Source organism: Kogia breviceps, chromosome 1 (genome assembly GCF_026419965.1).
Source record: "Kogia breviceps isolate mKogBre1 chromosome 1, mKogBre1 haplotype 1, whole genome shotgun sequence".
In the NCBI taxonomy this organism is placed as follows: Eukaryota; Metazoa; Chordata; class Mammalia; order Artiodactyla; family Physeteridae; genus Kogia; species Kogia breviceps.
The window spans coordinates 194688855-194704377 of NC_081310.1; the positions used below are offsets into that span (position 1 = coordinate 194688855).

Genomic DNA, 15523 nt, shown 5'->3' on the forward strand with positions numbered 1-15523 from the left:
CAGGGATTGCCTGAGGATGAGAGTGGAAGAGATTACGAAGGGGCATAAGGCAACTTTGGGGAGTAATAGAAATTTTCATTATCTGAATTGTGGTACTGGTTTTACAGGTGTACAGGTAGTCCCCCCTTATCCACCGTTTCACTTTCCACAGTTTCAGTTACCCATGGTCAATTGCAGTCAGAAAATATTACATGGAAAATTCCAGAAATGAACAATTCATAGGTTTTAAATGGTGTGTCATTCTAAGTAGCATGATGAAATCTCGCTCTATCCTGGTCCATGCCTGAGTTGTGATAATCTCTTTGTCCAGCATATCCCACTCCTTAGTCACTTAGTAGCTGGCTCAGTCATCAGACCAGTTGTTGTGGTATCACAGTCCTGGTGTTCAAGTGACCCTTATTTTACTTAATAATGGCCCCAAAGCGCAAGAATAGTAATGCTGGTAATTCAGATATGCCAAAGAGAAGCCGTAAAGTGCTTCTTTTAATTCACTATTTTTTTTTTTTATTTTTTTTTGCGGTACGCGGGCCTCTCACTGTTGTGGCCTCTCCTGTTGTGGAGCACAGGCTCCGGATGCGCAGGCTCAGCGGCCACGGCTCACGGGCCCAGCCGCTCCGCGGCATGTGGGATCTTCCCGGATCGGGGCACGAACCCGTGTCCCCTGCATTGGCAGGTGGACTCTCAACCACTGCGCCACCAGGGAAGCCCCAAAGTGCTTCTTTTAAATGTATGCTGAGGTTGCTAATATCTACGGTAACAATGAATCTTCTATTCATGAAATTGTGAAGAGGGAAAAAGAAATTCATGCTAGTTTTGCTGTTGCACTTCTAGCTACAAAAGTTATGGCGACAATGTGTGATAACTGTTTAGTTAAGATGGAAAAGGCACTAAATTTGTACAATAAGATATTCTGAGAGTGAGAGAGACTACATTCACATATCAATATCACAGTATATTATTGTAATTGTTCTATTTTATTATTGTCATTAATCTCTTACTGTGCCTAATTTATCAATTAAACTTTATCCTAAATATAATAAATGTATGGGAAAAAAACAGTATATATAAGGTTTTGATACTATCTGCACTTTCAGGCATTCACTGCAGGTCTTGGAATGTTATCTCCGGCAAATAAAGGGTGGGACTACTGTATACATATGTGATCCAATTTTATACTCTAAATATGTGTTTGTTGCACTTCAATAATACCTCAATAAAGTTGTTTTAAAAAAATTTTTAAGGCTTCAGGGAAGTTTACAGAAAAGTATCCAAAATTGATTATCAAGGAAGCTATGGTTATGGGTTAACATCATTATTTTTATAGATTTAACATCAGGGAAGAAAAGAAAAAATGCTTTCACATAGCATGTTCCTTGGTGCCATTCAGACAAATACTGACTACTAAATGACATTAATATAGAACCTCTGGCTAGGCAGTGTCAAGTTATTTGATCACCTATATGAAGAGCGTATTTTGAAGAATAATCTTCAGCTAAAAAAACAAACAAGTCACCAACTAAAAGCTGATTTTAGTTTTTAGTGGTATCAGCATCACAAAGTACTCAGTTTAGAAGGCAAGATCTTTTATAACAGCCAGGACAATAAATCTAACTTCAGATTTAAAAATCCAGCTGCGTGCCACTTAGGAATGCAGGCAAAGTAGAAATCAACATAAGTCTATTATTAATAGTAATAACAATAAAATTAACATTTGAGTGGCTACTCTGTGCCAGGCACTAGTAGATGCACTTACCCTATATTAATATTTACTCCTCTTCACCAATCCTATAAGATTAGAGAAACTGAAGCACAAAGACTAACTTGCCCAACATAACACTGCAGAAAAATGGCAGAGCTAAGATCTAAAGCAAGCAATTTAATCCCGACGTCTACTATATTTAACCAACCACTGTAGAAAATGAGAAACTAACAAGCACAGGTATTTGACAAACATCAGAAATGCTGTGCAGTTATTTTTTTCCCAAGAATAAAACACATCTTGTCTGCTTAATTGTTTGCTTAAACAGTTTAATTCCACAGTAACATTATCAGAGCTCAAAAAAGTAAAATACACATACCAGAGAAGTTAACAAGGTAATTAAGAGATTCTAGTCAAGAAGAAAAGGAAGGATCTTCTTCCCCACAGAACTGCTTAACCCTTGCATAGAGCAGTTTTTGAGACTCAAAAGTCTTGAATTGTTTTTTCTTAACTTTATTTTCTATCTTGCAATTTCACTCAAGAACCCATGCTCAAAACTGGTTTACAGTGGAATAAAAATGACTAGTGGAAAGTATAAAATATCCTTCATTAAGTAAAAAGGCAACTTCCTTCCCTTCCACAAAATCAGAAGGTAGCAGAAGGGACTTCTGAAAATCCCCATTCCACACAACTCAAGCCCAGACACTGAAGTTCTCCTACCTTCTCAGTGGAAAGGTTGGTTTCAGTATCATGCTTCTTCTGGGTGAAAACAATGGTAAACACAGCGTGGGAACGGCTACTTGTTTCATTCATGTTGGTAGCTGCCACTGTCCTAAAAAAACATAAATGTGACCACATGACAATGGAATCCTTAGATGAATGTTAAAATGACAGTAGCCTCCAAATTATAAGCATAACAATCACAAGCGACAGCTTTAAACTTATTCAGATTACAAGATTGTCAGTTACACAAAATTGCTCTCAATATACCTTATCTGTGAACTTATCAAGTTACCTGCCAACTCCAAAGGCACCCCATCAGAATCATTCTTCATACTCCAGCTATAACTTTAGAAACCACCAAGGCATTTGATTTTTATTCTTTATTAGGTGCTCACTTATTCTGGAATCAATTACTACCACAGGCATGTGATAACCAACATTTTACAACTTGATGAAAACCTAACAGTAAAACTGAAAGTTCTAACGTGTTTCAGCAGTGCATTGTTTGGATGAGAAGGATACCAAATATGCTGAGGACCCTGCTTCTCTAGCATAGCCAAAGGATCGGAGGACTCCACAGTGACAGCAACTTTCATAGTTATAAATGTGGTCTCAAATCCTTAACCAGGAACAAAAGGCCTCAAAATGTACCAAAGACCTCAGGCATCAGGGTCGATTTCCTGCCATACCTGGCCTTGTTCCCAGCATCCATGAGGTCAGCAATGTCTGTGTAGGAAGTTACTGCCAACTTTGACAGATCCTCCACATACGGGCCAAGAAGTGGATGTTCACGCACACGTAAGTTACCCTTGTTTTTGGGATTCAGCAAGTCTCGTACTCTTTCACAGTAAATTTCCATGTAGCTCACCTAGGAACATATTATCAAAGTGATTTAGAGGACTTGGAAAAAGAAATCTTATACATTAAAAAGATTTTTAAATCTTTTTATCTTTTCACCTTTTATTAAAAGCTCTACAATTAGATATCAGTAAACTTTACAAGGTGAAATACCAATTCCAGTCCCTTTTATTCTATTACCAGTGGCATAGATATAACTGAGTAGGTTAGAACCAGCCTTCTGACTTTCTCAGGAAAGAAAAGGGGGAAAGAACAGGCTCTCTCTGCACACAATAGCTGCTACTTGTCTTAGGCAGAAAAAATATCATTTTTAGTAGTAACTTATCAGTTATTAGTGTTTGGGTTTTTTAAATGCATGCTGCTGTCAATAATTGGGGATTACAATGAGGTTACTCCAAAAGCTTGGAAACAAGATTTCTATTAGTGTTAAAACCAAGGAACAACATCAATATTCCAGAGTAGGGAAGACAAAAGAGATCTGTGACTCATACTTTAAGTCTGGCCACATTGTGACCAAACATATATCTATCAGAAGGGGTTGGTTAGCATGGAGCCTGATTGTTTGGGAGGACCTGTCCAAGTCCCCAGGGGAAAGGGGAAGCCACAGACAGTACACTTCAGGAATTCTTGTCCCACCAGCAAGAACATTCCTATCATGGAAAGGGATGTATTAGGCTATCATTTCTTCATCTGAAGCAACTGAACATTTAATTTGTCTAATCAACTCCTCTCCAATTCCATACTCACCAAAAAAAAAACAACAGGGTTCCAATAAAGGTCTGCCCACAGGAGGATAATATACCAGTTTTGCTAATGTGAGTGTTCTGGTCAGGGTAATATTTATTCCTCATGGGAAAGTAACAAACCAACATGGTGGTTTCCTAACATCAGTCAAATGAGCTTCACTCAAGAGTCTGGCTTTGAAGGATCTACAAGATCAGACTTCTAAGCAACCAAGGCTCTGAAGCGGGACAAATTCACCACAGTAAAAGCCCCATCACAATGCCTCCCTAGGAATAAAACACTTCTGTGTCACCGAGTTGTTCAAGCATACAGTGTAACTCCTGCATTCTTCAAGTTTAAATTTCTAGAGAAACATTTTCAGAATATCTGAAATAAAACTATCTCCATTCTGTTCTCTTTCAGTCTGCTCTGACCATATTTATACTGTATTTTTAAATGTTCTTAAAATACTGAAAACCCTCAAAAGATAATTGATCTATTACAAGAATAAAACAACAGGACAACAAATATTCTTTCTTAAAGCAGGTTATCCTAAATGAGAAATTGAAATGGTAACTTTAATCATTCTCGTGTACTTAAAACTTGTACATACAATCCTGAATCCCAGGAAGATATATTTTCTTGGAAAATTTGCTGTCCCTTTTCACACAGGCATGGTACTAAGAGGACCCAAATAACCTCAGTAAGGTTGATGTGCTCCGTTACTTATTCTCTAATGTGCAAATCCATCTAAAGACATCACTACTTCTGAACCAACCATCATAGATCCCACTTGGCAAATTCAATTCCCTGAGCACCATTAGCTTCCAGGCACTTTATAGGCACTTGGCATACATCAGTAAATAGAGATCCCTGACTTAATGAGCTTATGATTCTAAAAGGGATACTGAAAATAAACAACAAACATAAAAAATAAGTAAAATATTATAAAGTAGGTTAGAAGTGATGAGTACTATTAAAAAAAAAAGAACAGAGCAAGAGAGGTCAGGAGTGCTGGGGTAGAGGGCAAGTTGCAATATTAAATAAGGTGGTCATGGCAAGCCTCACTGAGAGGGTATGATTTGAGCAAAAGACCTGGAGGTGAAAACTTAGTCAAAAAGATACTGGGACTTCCCTGGTGGCAAAGATTCTGAAATCCCAATGCAGGGGGACTGGGATCAATCTCTGGTCAGGGAACGAGATCCCACACGCATGCCGCAACTAAGAGTTTGCATGCCACAACTAAGGAGCCTGCAAGCCACAACTAGGGAGCCTGCTTGCCAAAACTAAGGAGTTTGCCTGCCACAACTAAGACCCGGCGCAACTAAATAAATATTAAAAAGAAAAAAAAAAGAAAAAGACATCCAGGAAAGAAAATTTCAGGCCAAAAGAAATGTAAATGAAAAGGCACTGAGGTAGGAATGTTCCTGGTGTGTTCCAGAAACAGCAAAAAAAAAAACAAAACAAAAACAAAAAAAAAGGCCAGTGTGTCTGCAGCAGAGTAAATAAAGGAGAGGCAAGAGAGGAGGCAGAGGTCCCACCAATGTGAAGAACAACAAAGTATCAATTAGGGATACACTGTGCACTCCAAATAAGCCTGTGAACTCTGAATAATATGAAAGAAAATGGCAGCTTCTTTCATCACCTATAAGCTCAAAAACTTCAATCACATTGTCACTCTCCCTATCCTTTGAATTTATTTAAAATTTATGATATTTTAATAAGAATGATTAATAAAGATCTACTGATTTTCATTTGCTATACATTTAATATTCAAATAAGAATAGTTATAGGATGAGATAAGCTATTCAGAGAATTCACTTTAACAAAAAAATATTTTTAGAGCAGCACATTCCCCTTTTGGTGCATGATAAGTTACCAGGCAGAATTCTTTGAAATGTATACAACACTTTATAGGCAAAGAAAAAACCCAAATCAGCTAAGTGGGTCAACTAAGAATTGCATAAGACCTATAGAAAGTCACAACATACACATTTTTAAAAATCTAGAAGTCACTTAAAAAACAGACTGATTTCTCAAAACAACAAGCTCATGTTAACAGAATGTTTTAATAACTTCAGCTACTATGAAACTGAATACCAAAAATGGGGATGTGTAAAACAACAGCTTCATAAAGCACTTGTACAAAAAAGTGGAAATGTTTATCAAATAAACTAACATATATAATGTAATTCTACAGACCTCTTCTCAAAAGAACTAGAGTATATACACTGAATGGAGAATAACTTTCCAAGATTATTAACAATTACAAAGGGGAGAAGGGGAGAAGAGATTTGATTACATATACTTTTAAAACCTATGACTGTCAAAAGTCATTATTAATAATATTAAAGGGGGAAGAGTTCATGCAAATGAATAACAAAAACTTTGCAATCCCAAAATGTAAACAGGCATATGCATAATTTATAAGATGTTCAATCACACTGCTAATCAAAGAAATTCTAATTTTAAGCGTGAGAAAATTTCCCTTATTAAATTGGCAAAGATTAAAAAACAAAAATACTAAACGTTCAAGAGGACACAGTGGGTGCTTACACCCTCCTGATGGAATGGAAAATTGGTATAGCCTTTCAAAATGCCATTTGGCAATTCAAATGTATCATCTGACAACCAACATACATAAAAAGGAAATAATTGAAAATAAAGCCACAATCTTATGAACAAGGATTTAACTGCAACATTCTTCATTATAACCAAAACTTAGAAACAGCCTCAAAGTACAGAATTGGGGCAATGGTTAAGTGATCTATAGCTCAGTCATAATTCAGAACCATTCAAAAGTAGCATTTGAGGAAATGGAGCACAGAGGACTCTGCTTTTAACCCACGATTGTACGCACCTCTACAGAGTAAGACATTTCTTCATTACAGTTGTCGTTGATTTTCTCAAATAGTTCTTCACATAACTGTAGAAACAGAACGAGAGGCACGAAGAGCGTAAATCAGAAGTACTATGTCACCCATGCGTGCTAAAGGGATTAGCGAGATCCCCTTTCTCTTTTTTTCTCTAAATATTAATGGCATCAACATCAAAGGTAAATGCTTTGAATGAAATAAAAGGAAAGTTTTTAATACATTCTTCTCATCTAATCCCTATTGGCCCTCAACAGTATCACCTCAATGTTTCCTTAGAAAGAAAGCCACATATAGGGGAAGAGAAGGGATTATGTCTCTTCTATTGTTATGTCATTGATTTTACTTCATGTGAATTCAACTCTTCATATTATACTAGAATTAACTGTGACTCAACTATCAGTATTATAATTGTAGGAGTAAAACTACTATTAAACTGTATTTTGCACACTTATTTATCATGACAAATTTTATTATATGTTCTCAGTTACTATATACATTGTAAATTCATACATATATGCATAGAGAGAATATACACTATTTGAAAAGAGTAAATAAAGGTTTTTTTTTTTTTTTTTTTTTTTTTTTTTTTTTTTTTTTTTTTGCGGTATGCGGGCCTCTCACTGTTGTGGCCTCTCCCGTTGCGGAGCACAGGCTCCGGACGCGCAGGCCTAGCGGCCATGGCTCACGGGCTTAGTTGCTCCGCGGCATGTGGGATCTTCCCGGACCAGGGCACGAACCCGTGTCCCCTGCATCGGCAGGCGGATTCTCAACCACTGCACCACCAGGGAAGCCCAATAAAGGTATTTTTGAGAACAATTTTGACTCTATAAATTCTTCCCTTTTACCTCTGCCTTAAGATTCCAATCCCTTTTATGAGAGGCTGTTCCATTACACAGTGACATTTCTAACAGAAAAGAATTTTTCTAGATCAGGAAAATTATAAAATTTCACTCTCCCTATCCTTTGAATTTATTTTAAATATGTGATGTTTTAAATAAGAATAATTAAGAAAAATCCACTGAATTTTCATTTGCTATATATTTAGTATTAAGGCAATCAATATACATTTGAAAAATGAACTATATGTTCATGATTCTCTAGAAGTCTAAATAGAATTTAAGATGGATTTTAAGGGGCAGTTTCTAAAACATAAGTCTTCTTAAAAATTCATGCTTTGGCATTAAAATAAAATATTTAAAAATTCTACCAGAAAAGAGATATATGTAACTATACAAGAATTCCAATAACAAACAAATTAAAGAGGACTATTTAATATTACTTGCTATATCTACAATTATTTTATTGTCAAAGAAGTTAATATATAGTAGTAAAAGCAAAGACTTAGACCTGTGCTTGGCACATTATGAGGGCTACATTTAATGTTTCCTCTAATTAGTATTATAATTATTACCATTACTATACACAAAGAAGGACAATTCCCAAATATATGTCTTAATACACATATTACTTTTTACGTTAAAAAAAAAAATAGGGACTTCCCTGGTGGTCCAGGGGGTGAGATTCCGTGCTCCCAATGCAGGGGGCCCAGGTTCAATCCCTGATTGGGGAACTAGATCCCACATGCATAACGCAAATAAGAAGTCTGCGTGCCACAGCTAAAGATCCTTGCGTGCCGCAACTAAGACCTGGCACAGCCAAAATTTTAAAAAATATATGTGAGTGTGTGTTTTTGTATGTATGTGTGTGTGTGTGTGTGTGTGCATGTAGTATGTTCATTTTTTTCTGAAAATGTCCTAATCTTTATTAATAATAAGCATTTCAATTATATAATAATCCATTCAATAATCCATTCAAAAAACCATTCAAAAAAGTAGATATTGCTCCCTTATATATTTTATTTTCAGAATATAGCAATGGCCACACTAGGCCTATAGTAAAAGAACACTTTAAAATTAATCCCAAATATCATTAATAAAAGCAAACCACGTTTCTGTTACTAGCAAAAGAAGTTGTTCCTAAATGTACCTGTGTCACAACTTTTCTCCATTCCCAAACAATACAGAATCAAAAAACTACTCTTAAAAAAGAAAAATAAAATCTCAGACTGTTCAAGTTTTAAGTGATAGAATTTAACAAGATAAAAGGAAAGGCAATCAAATTAAGGCAATCAAAAAACAAAAATAAACACATTCTTAAGAGGTGATCTAGGGCTTCCCTGGTGGCGCAGTGGTTGAGTCCGCCTGCCGATGCAGGGGACACGGGTTCGTTCCCCGGTCCGGGAAGATCCCACATGCTGCCGAGTGGCTGGGCCGGTGAGCCATGGCCGTTGAGCCTGCGCGTCCGGAGCCTGTGCTCTGCAACGGGAGAGGCCACAACAGTGAGAGGCCCGCGTACCGCAAAAAAAAAAAAAAGAGGTGACCTATATATGAACTTGGGAAAAAAAATCAGACCAACAACACGCACCAGGTGTCCCCAGGATTCAGAACAGAGCCTGACACATACTATCACTTTTTTTTTTTTTTTTTTGCGGTACGCGGGCCTTTCACTGTTGTGGCCTCTCCCATTGCAGAGCACAGGCTCCGGACGCGCAGTCTCAACGGCCATGGCTCACGGGCCCAGCCACTCGGCAGCATGTGGGATCTTCCCGGACCCAGGAACGAACCCGTGTCCCCTGCATCGGCAGGCGGACTCTCAACCACTGCGCCACCAGGGAAGCCCCATACTATCACTTTTTAAAGAAGCTGGTAACATTGTTCAAAAGATAAAGTAACATGGCATTGGATATGATATACAGCAAAACCTTTACAAAAAGTCAACTTTTCCACCTTTAAAAACAGACATGAATACATTTCAGTCTTTTCCATCAGACTGTTAGCTCCTCTCAGGGAAAGGGAATTATTTTTGTGCCTCGCATATAACAGGCCCTGAATAAATGTTTGCTAATAAAAATAACTGTTAATGCAATTGAGGACTAAGAGTAATAATGAGCAGAGGTTTTTCATTCTTTTTTTTTTAAAAAGTACTACTATTTTCTTTTTTTTTGTTTTTTTTTTAAATAATTTATTTATTTTTGGCTGTGTTGGGTCTTGGTTTCTGTGTGAGGGCTTTCTCTAGTTGCGGCGAGCAGGGGCCACTCTTCATCGCGGTGCGCAGGCCTCTCACTATCGCGGCCTCTCTTGTTGCAGAGCACAAGCTCCAGACGCGCAGGCTCAGTAGTTGTGGCTCATGGGCCTAGTTGCTCCGCAGCATGTGGGATCTTCCCAGACCAGGGCTCAAACCTGTGTCCCCTGCATTGGCAGGCAGATTCTCAACCCCTGCGCCACCAGGGAAGCCCCATTCTTGTTTTTTTCTTTTTTACCTGTGGAATGATGCCAGCCTGGCTTTCTTCTTGTTTACCCATCATTGTATAAGACTTCCCAGCACCAGTCTGCCCATAGGCAAAAATACAGACATTATAACCTTCAAAGGCATGTAAGAGCATTTCCTTTCCAATATCATTGTACACACGGTTTTGAGATGCAAAACACGGATCTTCGGGCTGTAAAGATTAAAAGGAAAAATAAATGGCATTTTATTCATATTCTTTCCTATGCTTATTTGGTTACTTCTATAATAAATAAGTGTTTGAAATCAGAATAATCACCTAAAATATATTTTTTAAGTCCCCCCTACATATAGTTTATTTTTCCCATTAAATACACACACACAGAGGCACTATTAGAGACATCCACGCCAGCCATACATAAAAATATCTACATGAAATTATCTGACATGATTACATTTCATTTTCCAAAACCTTGAAAGTATCACTCTTCCATTCACAGGGAGCTCCAAGAAAATTTTAAGTGGAAAATGGGGCTGAAAGATAAAAGATCAAGTCCACATATAAAAATATTTCTTTTAATTCACTCCAGGTGGTGTGGCTATTTCTCAATAAACACAGCTTTCAGTGAAGAATGTTTTCCAACCCCTTTCACAGGCCCTTCCCTTGGCAATTAGGCTTTGCAATAGCTTAAAACATCTACTCTAACACAAAATAGGAAAGAAAGAACAAAAAATGCATAACAAAGAGATGCAGAAGCAAACTCTAGTTTAGGAAGGATCCCTAGAAGCCAGCAAGATTTGGGGTCCTATAATCAGTAAGGGGATACTGCAAAGGGTCTTACTCTTCATTTCCCTAGATGTTGGTAATCTTTGTTTTCCCTGTGGACATGCAGGCTCTTTCAAAAGGTTTAAAACACACACTGTTCTACCACGCTGCACCATGGGTACACTCACCGAGGTGTGAGACCAGTAGGAGTAGTCAAAGCTGAAGGACTTTGGAGCTTCCTTTGGGTTCTTTGGGTTAATAATACCTAGAGGATGAAAATGTTTTGATTTTGTAAGTGACTCAGTTAAATGTTTTTTAGTTCAGCATGATGTTATACTGTAAACTCAAAACATCCAAATCAGTAAATTCATACCACTGAATCTGAATAGGGCAATCGAAAAACAAAAATAATCACATTTTTAATAGGTAGGATCTATATAGAGAACTTGAAAAGAATCAGACCAACAACGTTCACTATATGTCACCAGAATTTACAACAGAGCTTGGTACATAGTAGGTGCTCAGTAAATATCTTGTGACTGAATCCTAGGTAAGTTAGCAGACAAAATTTGGAAATGGACCATGTTACTATTTCAAGGTGCTTCATAAGGCTTGAAATATTTCAATATATCAGAAATAAAAATTAGAAAATTACTGAATTAATCCAACCACTATTTAAAACAAACGCTTTTTAAAGATCCTACTATCTACTTAAGAAAAGCGTTTAGTAATGAAGCATTCATTGGAAAGATAGTTTTTGTGAAATCCACAATTGATAATAACTAATACGTAAGTTATTAGATATATGTATACACGTGTGTACGTATGTGTGTGCGTGTATACACTAGAAACATAGACCTCTAAATCATCTGTAGAATGTCATAAACAGTAAAATTACTTTTGACTGAAAAGTATGAAGCCTCACTGTCCATATTAAAAGTGATTTCTTAGGACTTCCCTGGCGGTCCAGGGGTTAGGACTCCGTGCTTCCACCGCAGGGGCACGGGTTCGACCCCTGGTCGGGGAACTAAGATCCCGCATGCCACACAACGTGGCCAAAAAATAAATAAAATTGTTTTTAAAAAGTGATTTCTCATGTGATTAACCCAGTCACACACTTCAGGGACTGACTGAATGCTGAGGCTTGGCCTCTCTTCCTCCCTCACACACACAAAGCTTTAGCACCTCATATTTCACACGGAATAGAATCTTTGTAACATGTGGTCATGAAATCGCCTCAAAGCCCAGACCAACCAATCCACTTCTCTAAGGCAGGGCCACATCCCAAGCTATCTGAGATCAGGATTAAAAAATAAATCTGCCCCGGGCAGCTGTTGCTCAGGATACAAATAGCAACAGTTGCTACGGTGCTTAGCTCTCTCTCACTGGATTCCACGGGGTATGGCCACACTTATGTTCCAACCTCAAATGCTGACAGAGTATTAACAAGGCTCACACAGCACATAATCATGTGACAAGGAGACATGGTTCTAGAAAGAACATCTCCCCACACACAAATGGTAGCCTAAGCAAAGAAGTACACTTCTAAACAAAAGGCACCTCCTACAAGATTTAAATAATAGCCAACATTCATGGAGCACTTACTCTGAGCTCTAAGTACTTTCTGTGCACAAACCTGTTTAACCCTCCCAACCACTCAATACAGCAGATGTTTTATTATCCCCATTTTATAAAGAAATCATCACAAAGAGGTTAAGTAACTTACCCAAGGCTACAGAGCTAGCTAGTGGCGATTCAGGATGTGAGTTTGGAGAGTCCAGTTCCTGAGCCCAGTCACCCAACAATTAAATACTCCCTACATGCGGCGATCACCAAGGAAAACGTGGTAAGGCATTTCTATGCATATGCACACACATGTGCATGGAAATGAACATTTATGACCACTGCCCCCCCAAACTGTATCACAGGCATTGCTCAGAACTCTCCTTACAACATCTGAAACTAGAAACTATGAGAATTATAGTTCCTAAAAGATGAAAGGCCACACACAAACTCTCCCAAGAAAACGGTAATTAGTGTCATACTTCGTGAACCAGATTCCAGGTTTCAGTGGCTCAGCAATGGAGGACAATAACAAGATGTAGGATATGACCTCTGAAGTAGACTTTACCACTCAAAACCACAGTTAAAATAAACACTTTCTAACCTTTAGGAAATCCTGTCATAAAACTTTTAAGCCGCATTTCATTAAATCTTTAGCTACTCACTGGTAGTACCAATTCTGCCAAGAACGATTTAAGAAAGGGCAAGTTTTCAGATCCTACTCCTTTGTTCCCTTTTCTCTCGTAAAGAAAAAGAAAAACTATGCCAGTGAGTAACTTCCTTGATTCACACGAAATCCTTTTCCTCTTCCTCAATATACCCTTCTCCCAGATCTTTGAAACTTCTGAAACTAATAAATTTTCCTAACTTCCATCTTCAAAACCAAGCTGCTTTTTATTTTTATCTATTTTTTTCTTTGCAGCTATTATTCATTCACTCAGCACATGGATGCATGAATTCATTTAACAAACTTTTGGGGGGCACATTTGCTGTGTATTAAGTGTTAGGTATACAAAGAAAGATAAGAAAGATACAACCTTTTCTCTTTTTTTTTTTGAAGTAACATTGGTATATAACGTTAGATAACTTTCATGCGTACAACATTATATTTCTACTTCTGTATACACTATACCAAACTGAATTTTAAATAACTGCCTCCAGGCAACAAAAATATCTTTAACATTAAATAAGTAAATCAAAATATAATTTTCAAGAGCCATTTATATAACAGTTATGTCAAACAAGATGAAATTTACCCACAATATTTAAAAGATTTTAATTCCTAAATTAAAGATATTTATATTAAAGACACCTTGGAAAAATGCAAAATTCAATATTCTTGTTACCTGACTTATGGGGGGAAGTGTAAGCAGAAAGACTCAGAAGGTGTGGGTCATTTCTATATGTTAGAATGGGTGGCAATTACAGAGTTGTTTTATATTATTCTTTATATTTACATATACATTGTATTATCTTGACTATTTTATTTACTAGCAAAAATTTTTTTAAACTCCAAAACTCTGCAAAGGAAAAAAACTGTTATAAGGATAAAATATTAATGACAGCGCTTGAGCACATCAGAGCCCATGAACTCCACTATTACTTCCACGGACAATGAATTAATATTTTCATATGTGCCAAAGGATTTTTCTTTCTGAATAACAGCTGTGATCTAACTCACTTCCTTTAACCCAACTAAGAAACAGGATGTTTCCAACCATTAATAAAAGTGGGGAGGGGGGAGAGAGAACATGTAATAGAAAGGGTATAGGATTTGGAAATAAAGGACCAGCATCAGTAAGAACAATTAGGGCTTCTCTGGTGGCGCAGTGGTTGAGAATCTGCCTGCCGATGCAGGAGACATGGGTTTGTGCCCCAGTCCGGGAAGATCCCACATGCCGCGGAGCGGCTGGGCCCGTGAGACATGGCCGCTGAGCCTGTGCGTCCGGAGCTGAGCCTGTGCTCCACAACGGGAGAGGCCACAACAGTGAGAGGCCCGCGTACCACAAAAAAAAAAAAAAAAAAAAAAAAAAAGAACAATTAAGAAATATATTTAGATTTAGGGAATTCCCTGATGGTCCAGTGGTTAGGACTCTGCGCTTTCACTGCTGAGGACCCAGGTTCAATCCCTGGTTGGGAACTAAGATCCCACAAGGTGCACAGCGCAACCAAAAAATATATATATATATATATTTATTTATTTATTTAGATTTAGATTTTTCTGTGACCTTGGGAACTAAGATCCCACAAGGTGCACAGCGCAACCAAAAATATATATATATATATATATATATATATTTATTTATTTAGATTTAGATTTTTCTGTGACCTTGGGTATTGCTACACTTTTGTGTCCCCTCTAAAACTGAGGTAAGGGACTTCCCTGGTGGTCCAGTGGTTAAGACTGTGCTCCCAATGCAGGGGGCCCAGGTTCGATCCCTGGTCAGGGAACTAGATCCCGCATGCCACAACTAAGAGCCTGCATGCCGCAACTAAAAGATCCCGCATGTGGCAATGAAGATCCTGCGTGCTGCAACTAAGACCCAGCCAAACAAATAAATAGTTAAAAATAAAACTGAGGTAATACCTAGTTCACAGGATTAAATGAGTAAAGCACTACACAAATGTTAATTTTCAAAAATAGGTATTTTATCTTGTTTTAAATGCTCCCAATGTTTGGTGGGTATGATAACCATATTCCGTGGTTTTTAAACCAAAGCAAGAAAAGTTCACTGATAAAATAAGCTAAAGCATAATACAAGAATTCTACTTCTTGGCAAAAGTCAAAATACTACATTGGAGTCCTTTAGATGTGCCACCAAATCTCTGTTGCTCCTACCACATTAAAAATCCCTTCAGTACACGGACCATGTCTTATGGATCCTCTACACTGCCCTACACCAAACAGGCGCTCAGATGAATGTGCTCCACAGGTCACGTGTAATTTTAATTTCATTAAATCTAGTACCATTTTCAGGAACCTAAAAGGAAAATCCAAAACAGTATATACCTATGCAATATACACATAAA

General features: G+C 37.6%; 1 protein-coding gene across 11 annotated transcripts in view; it reads right to left on the minus strand.

Annotated features, from left to right (window-relative positions):
* The window catches only part of KIF1B (kinesin family member 1B), a 336458-nt gene that overhangs the window by 100529 nt on the left and 220406 nt on the right, over positions 1-15523 (minus strand). For 10 of the 11 annotated variants that reach the window (XM_059057804.2, XM_059057834.2, XM_059057814.2 and 7 more), the window contains exons 3-7: positions 11119-11195; positions 10199-10378; positions 6864-6929; positions 3112-3290; positions 2420-2531 (exon numbers count right to left, since the gene is read on the minus strand). In XM_059057804.2, coding sequence (XP_058913787.1) covers positions 2420-2531; positions 3112-3290; positions 6864-6929; positions 10199-10378; positions 11119-11195 — 614 coding nt within the window. Of the gene's footprint in view, positions 1-2419; positions 2532-3111; positions 3291-6863; positions 6934-10198; positions 10379-11118; positions 11196-15523 lie in introns of all 11 variants that reach the window. The other variant, XM_067017756.1, reaches the window with a different exon arrangement.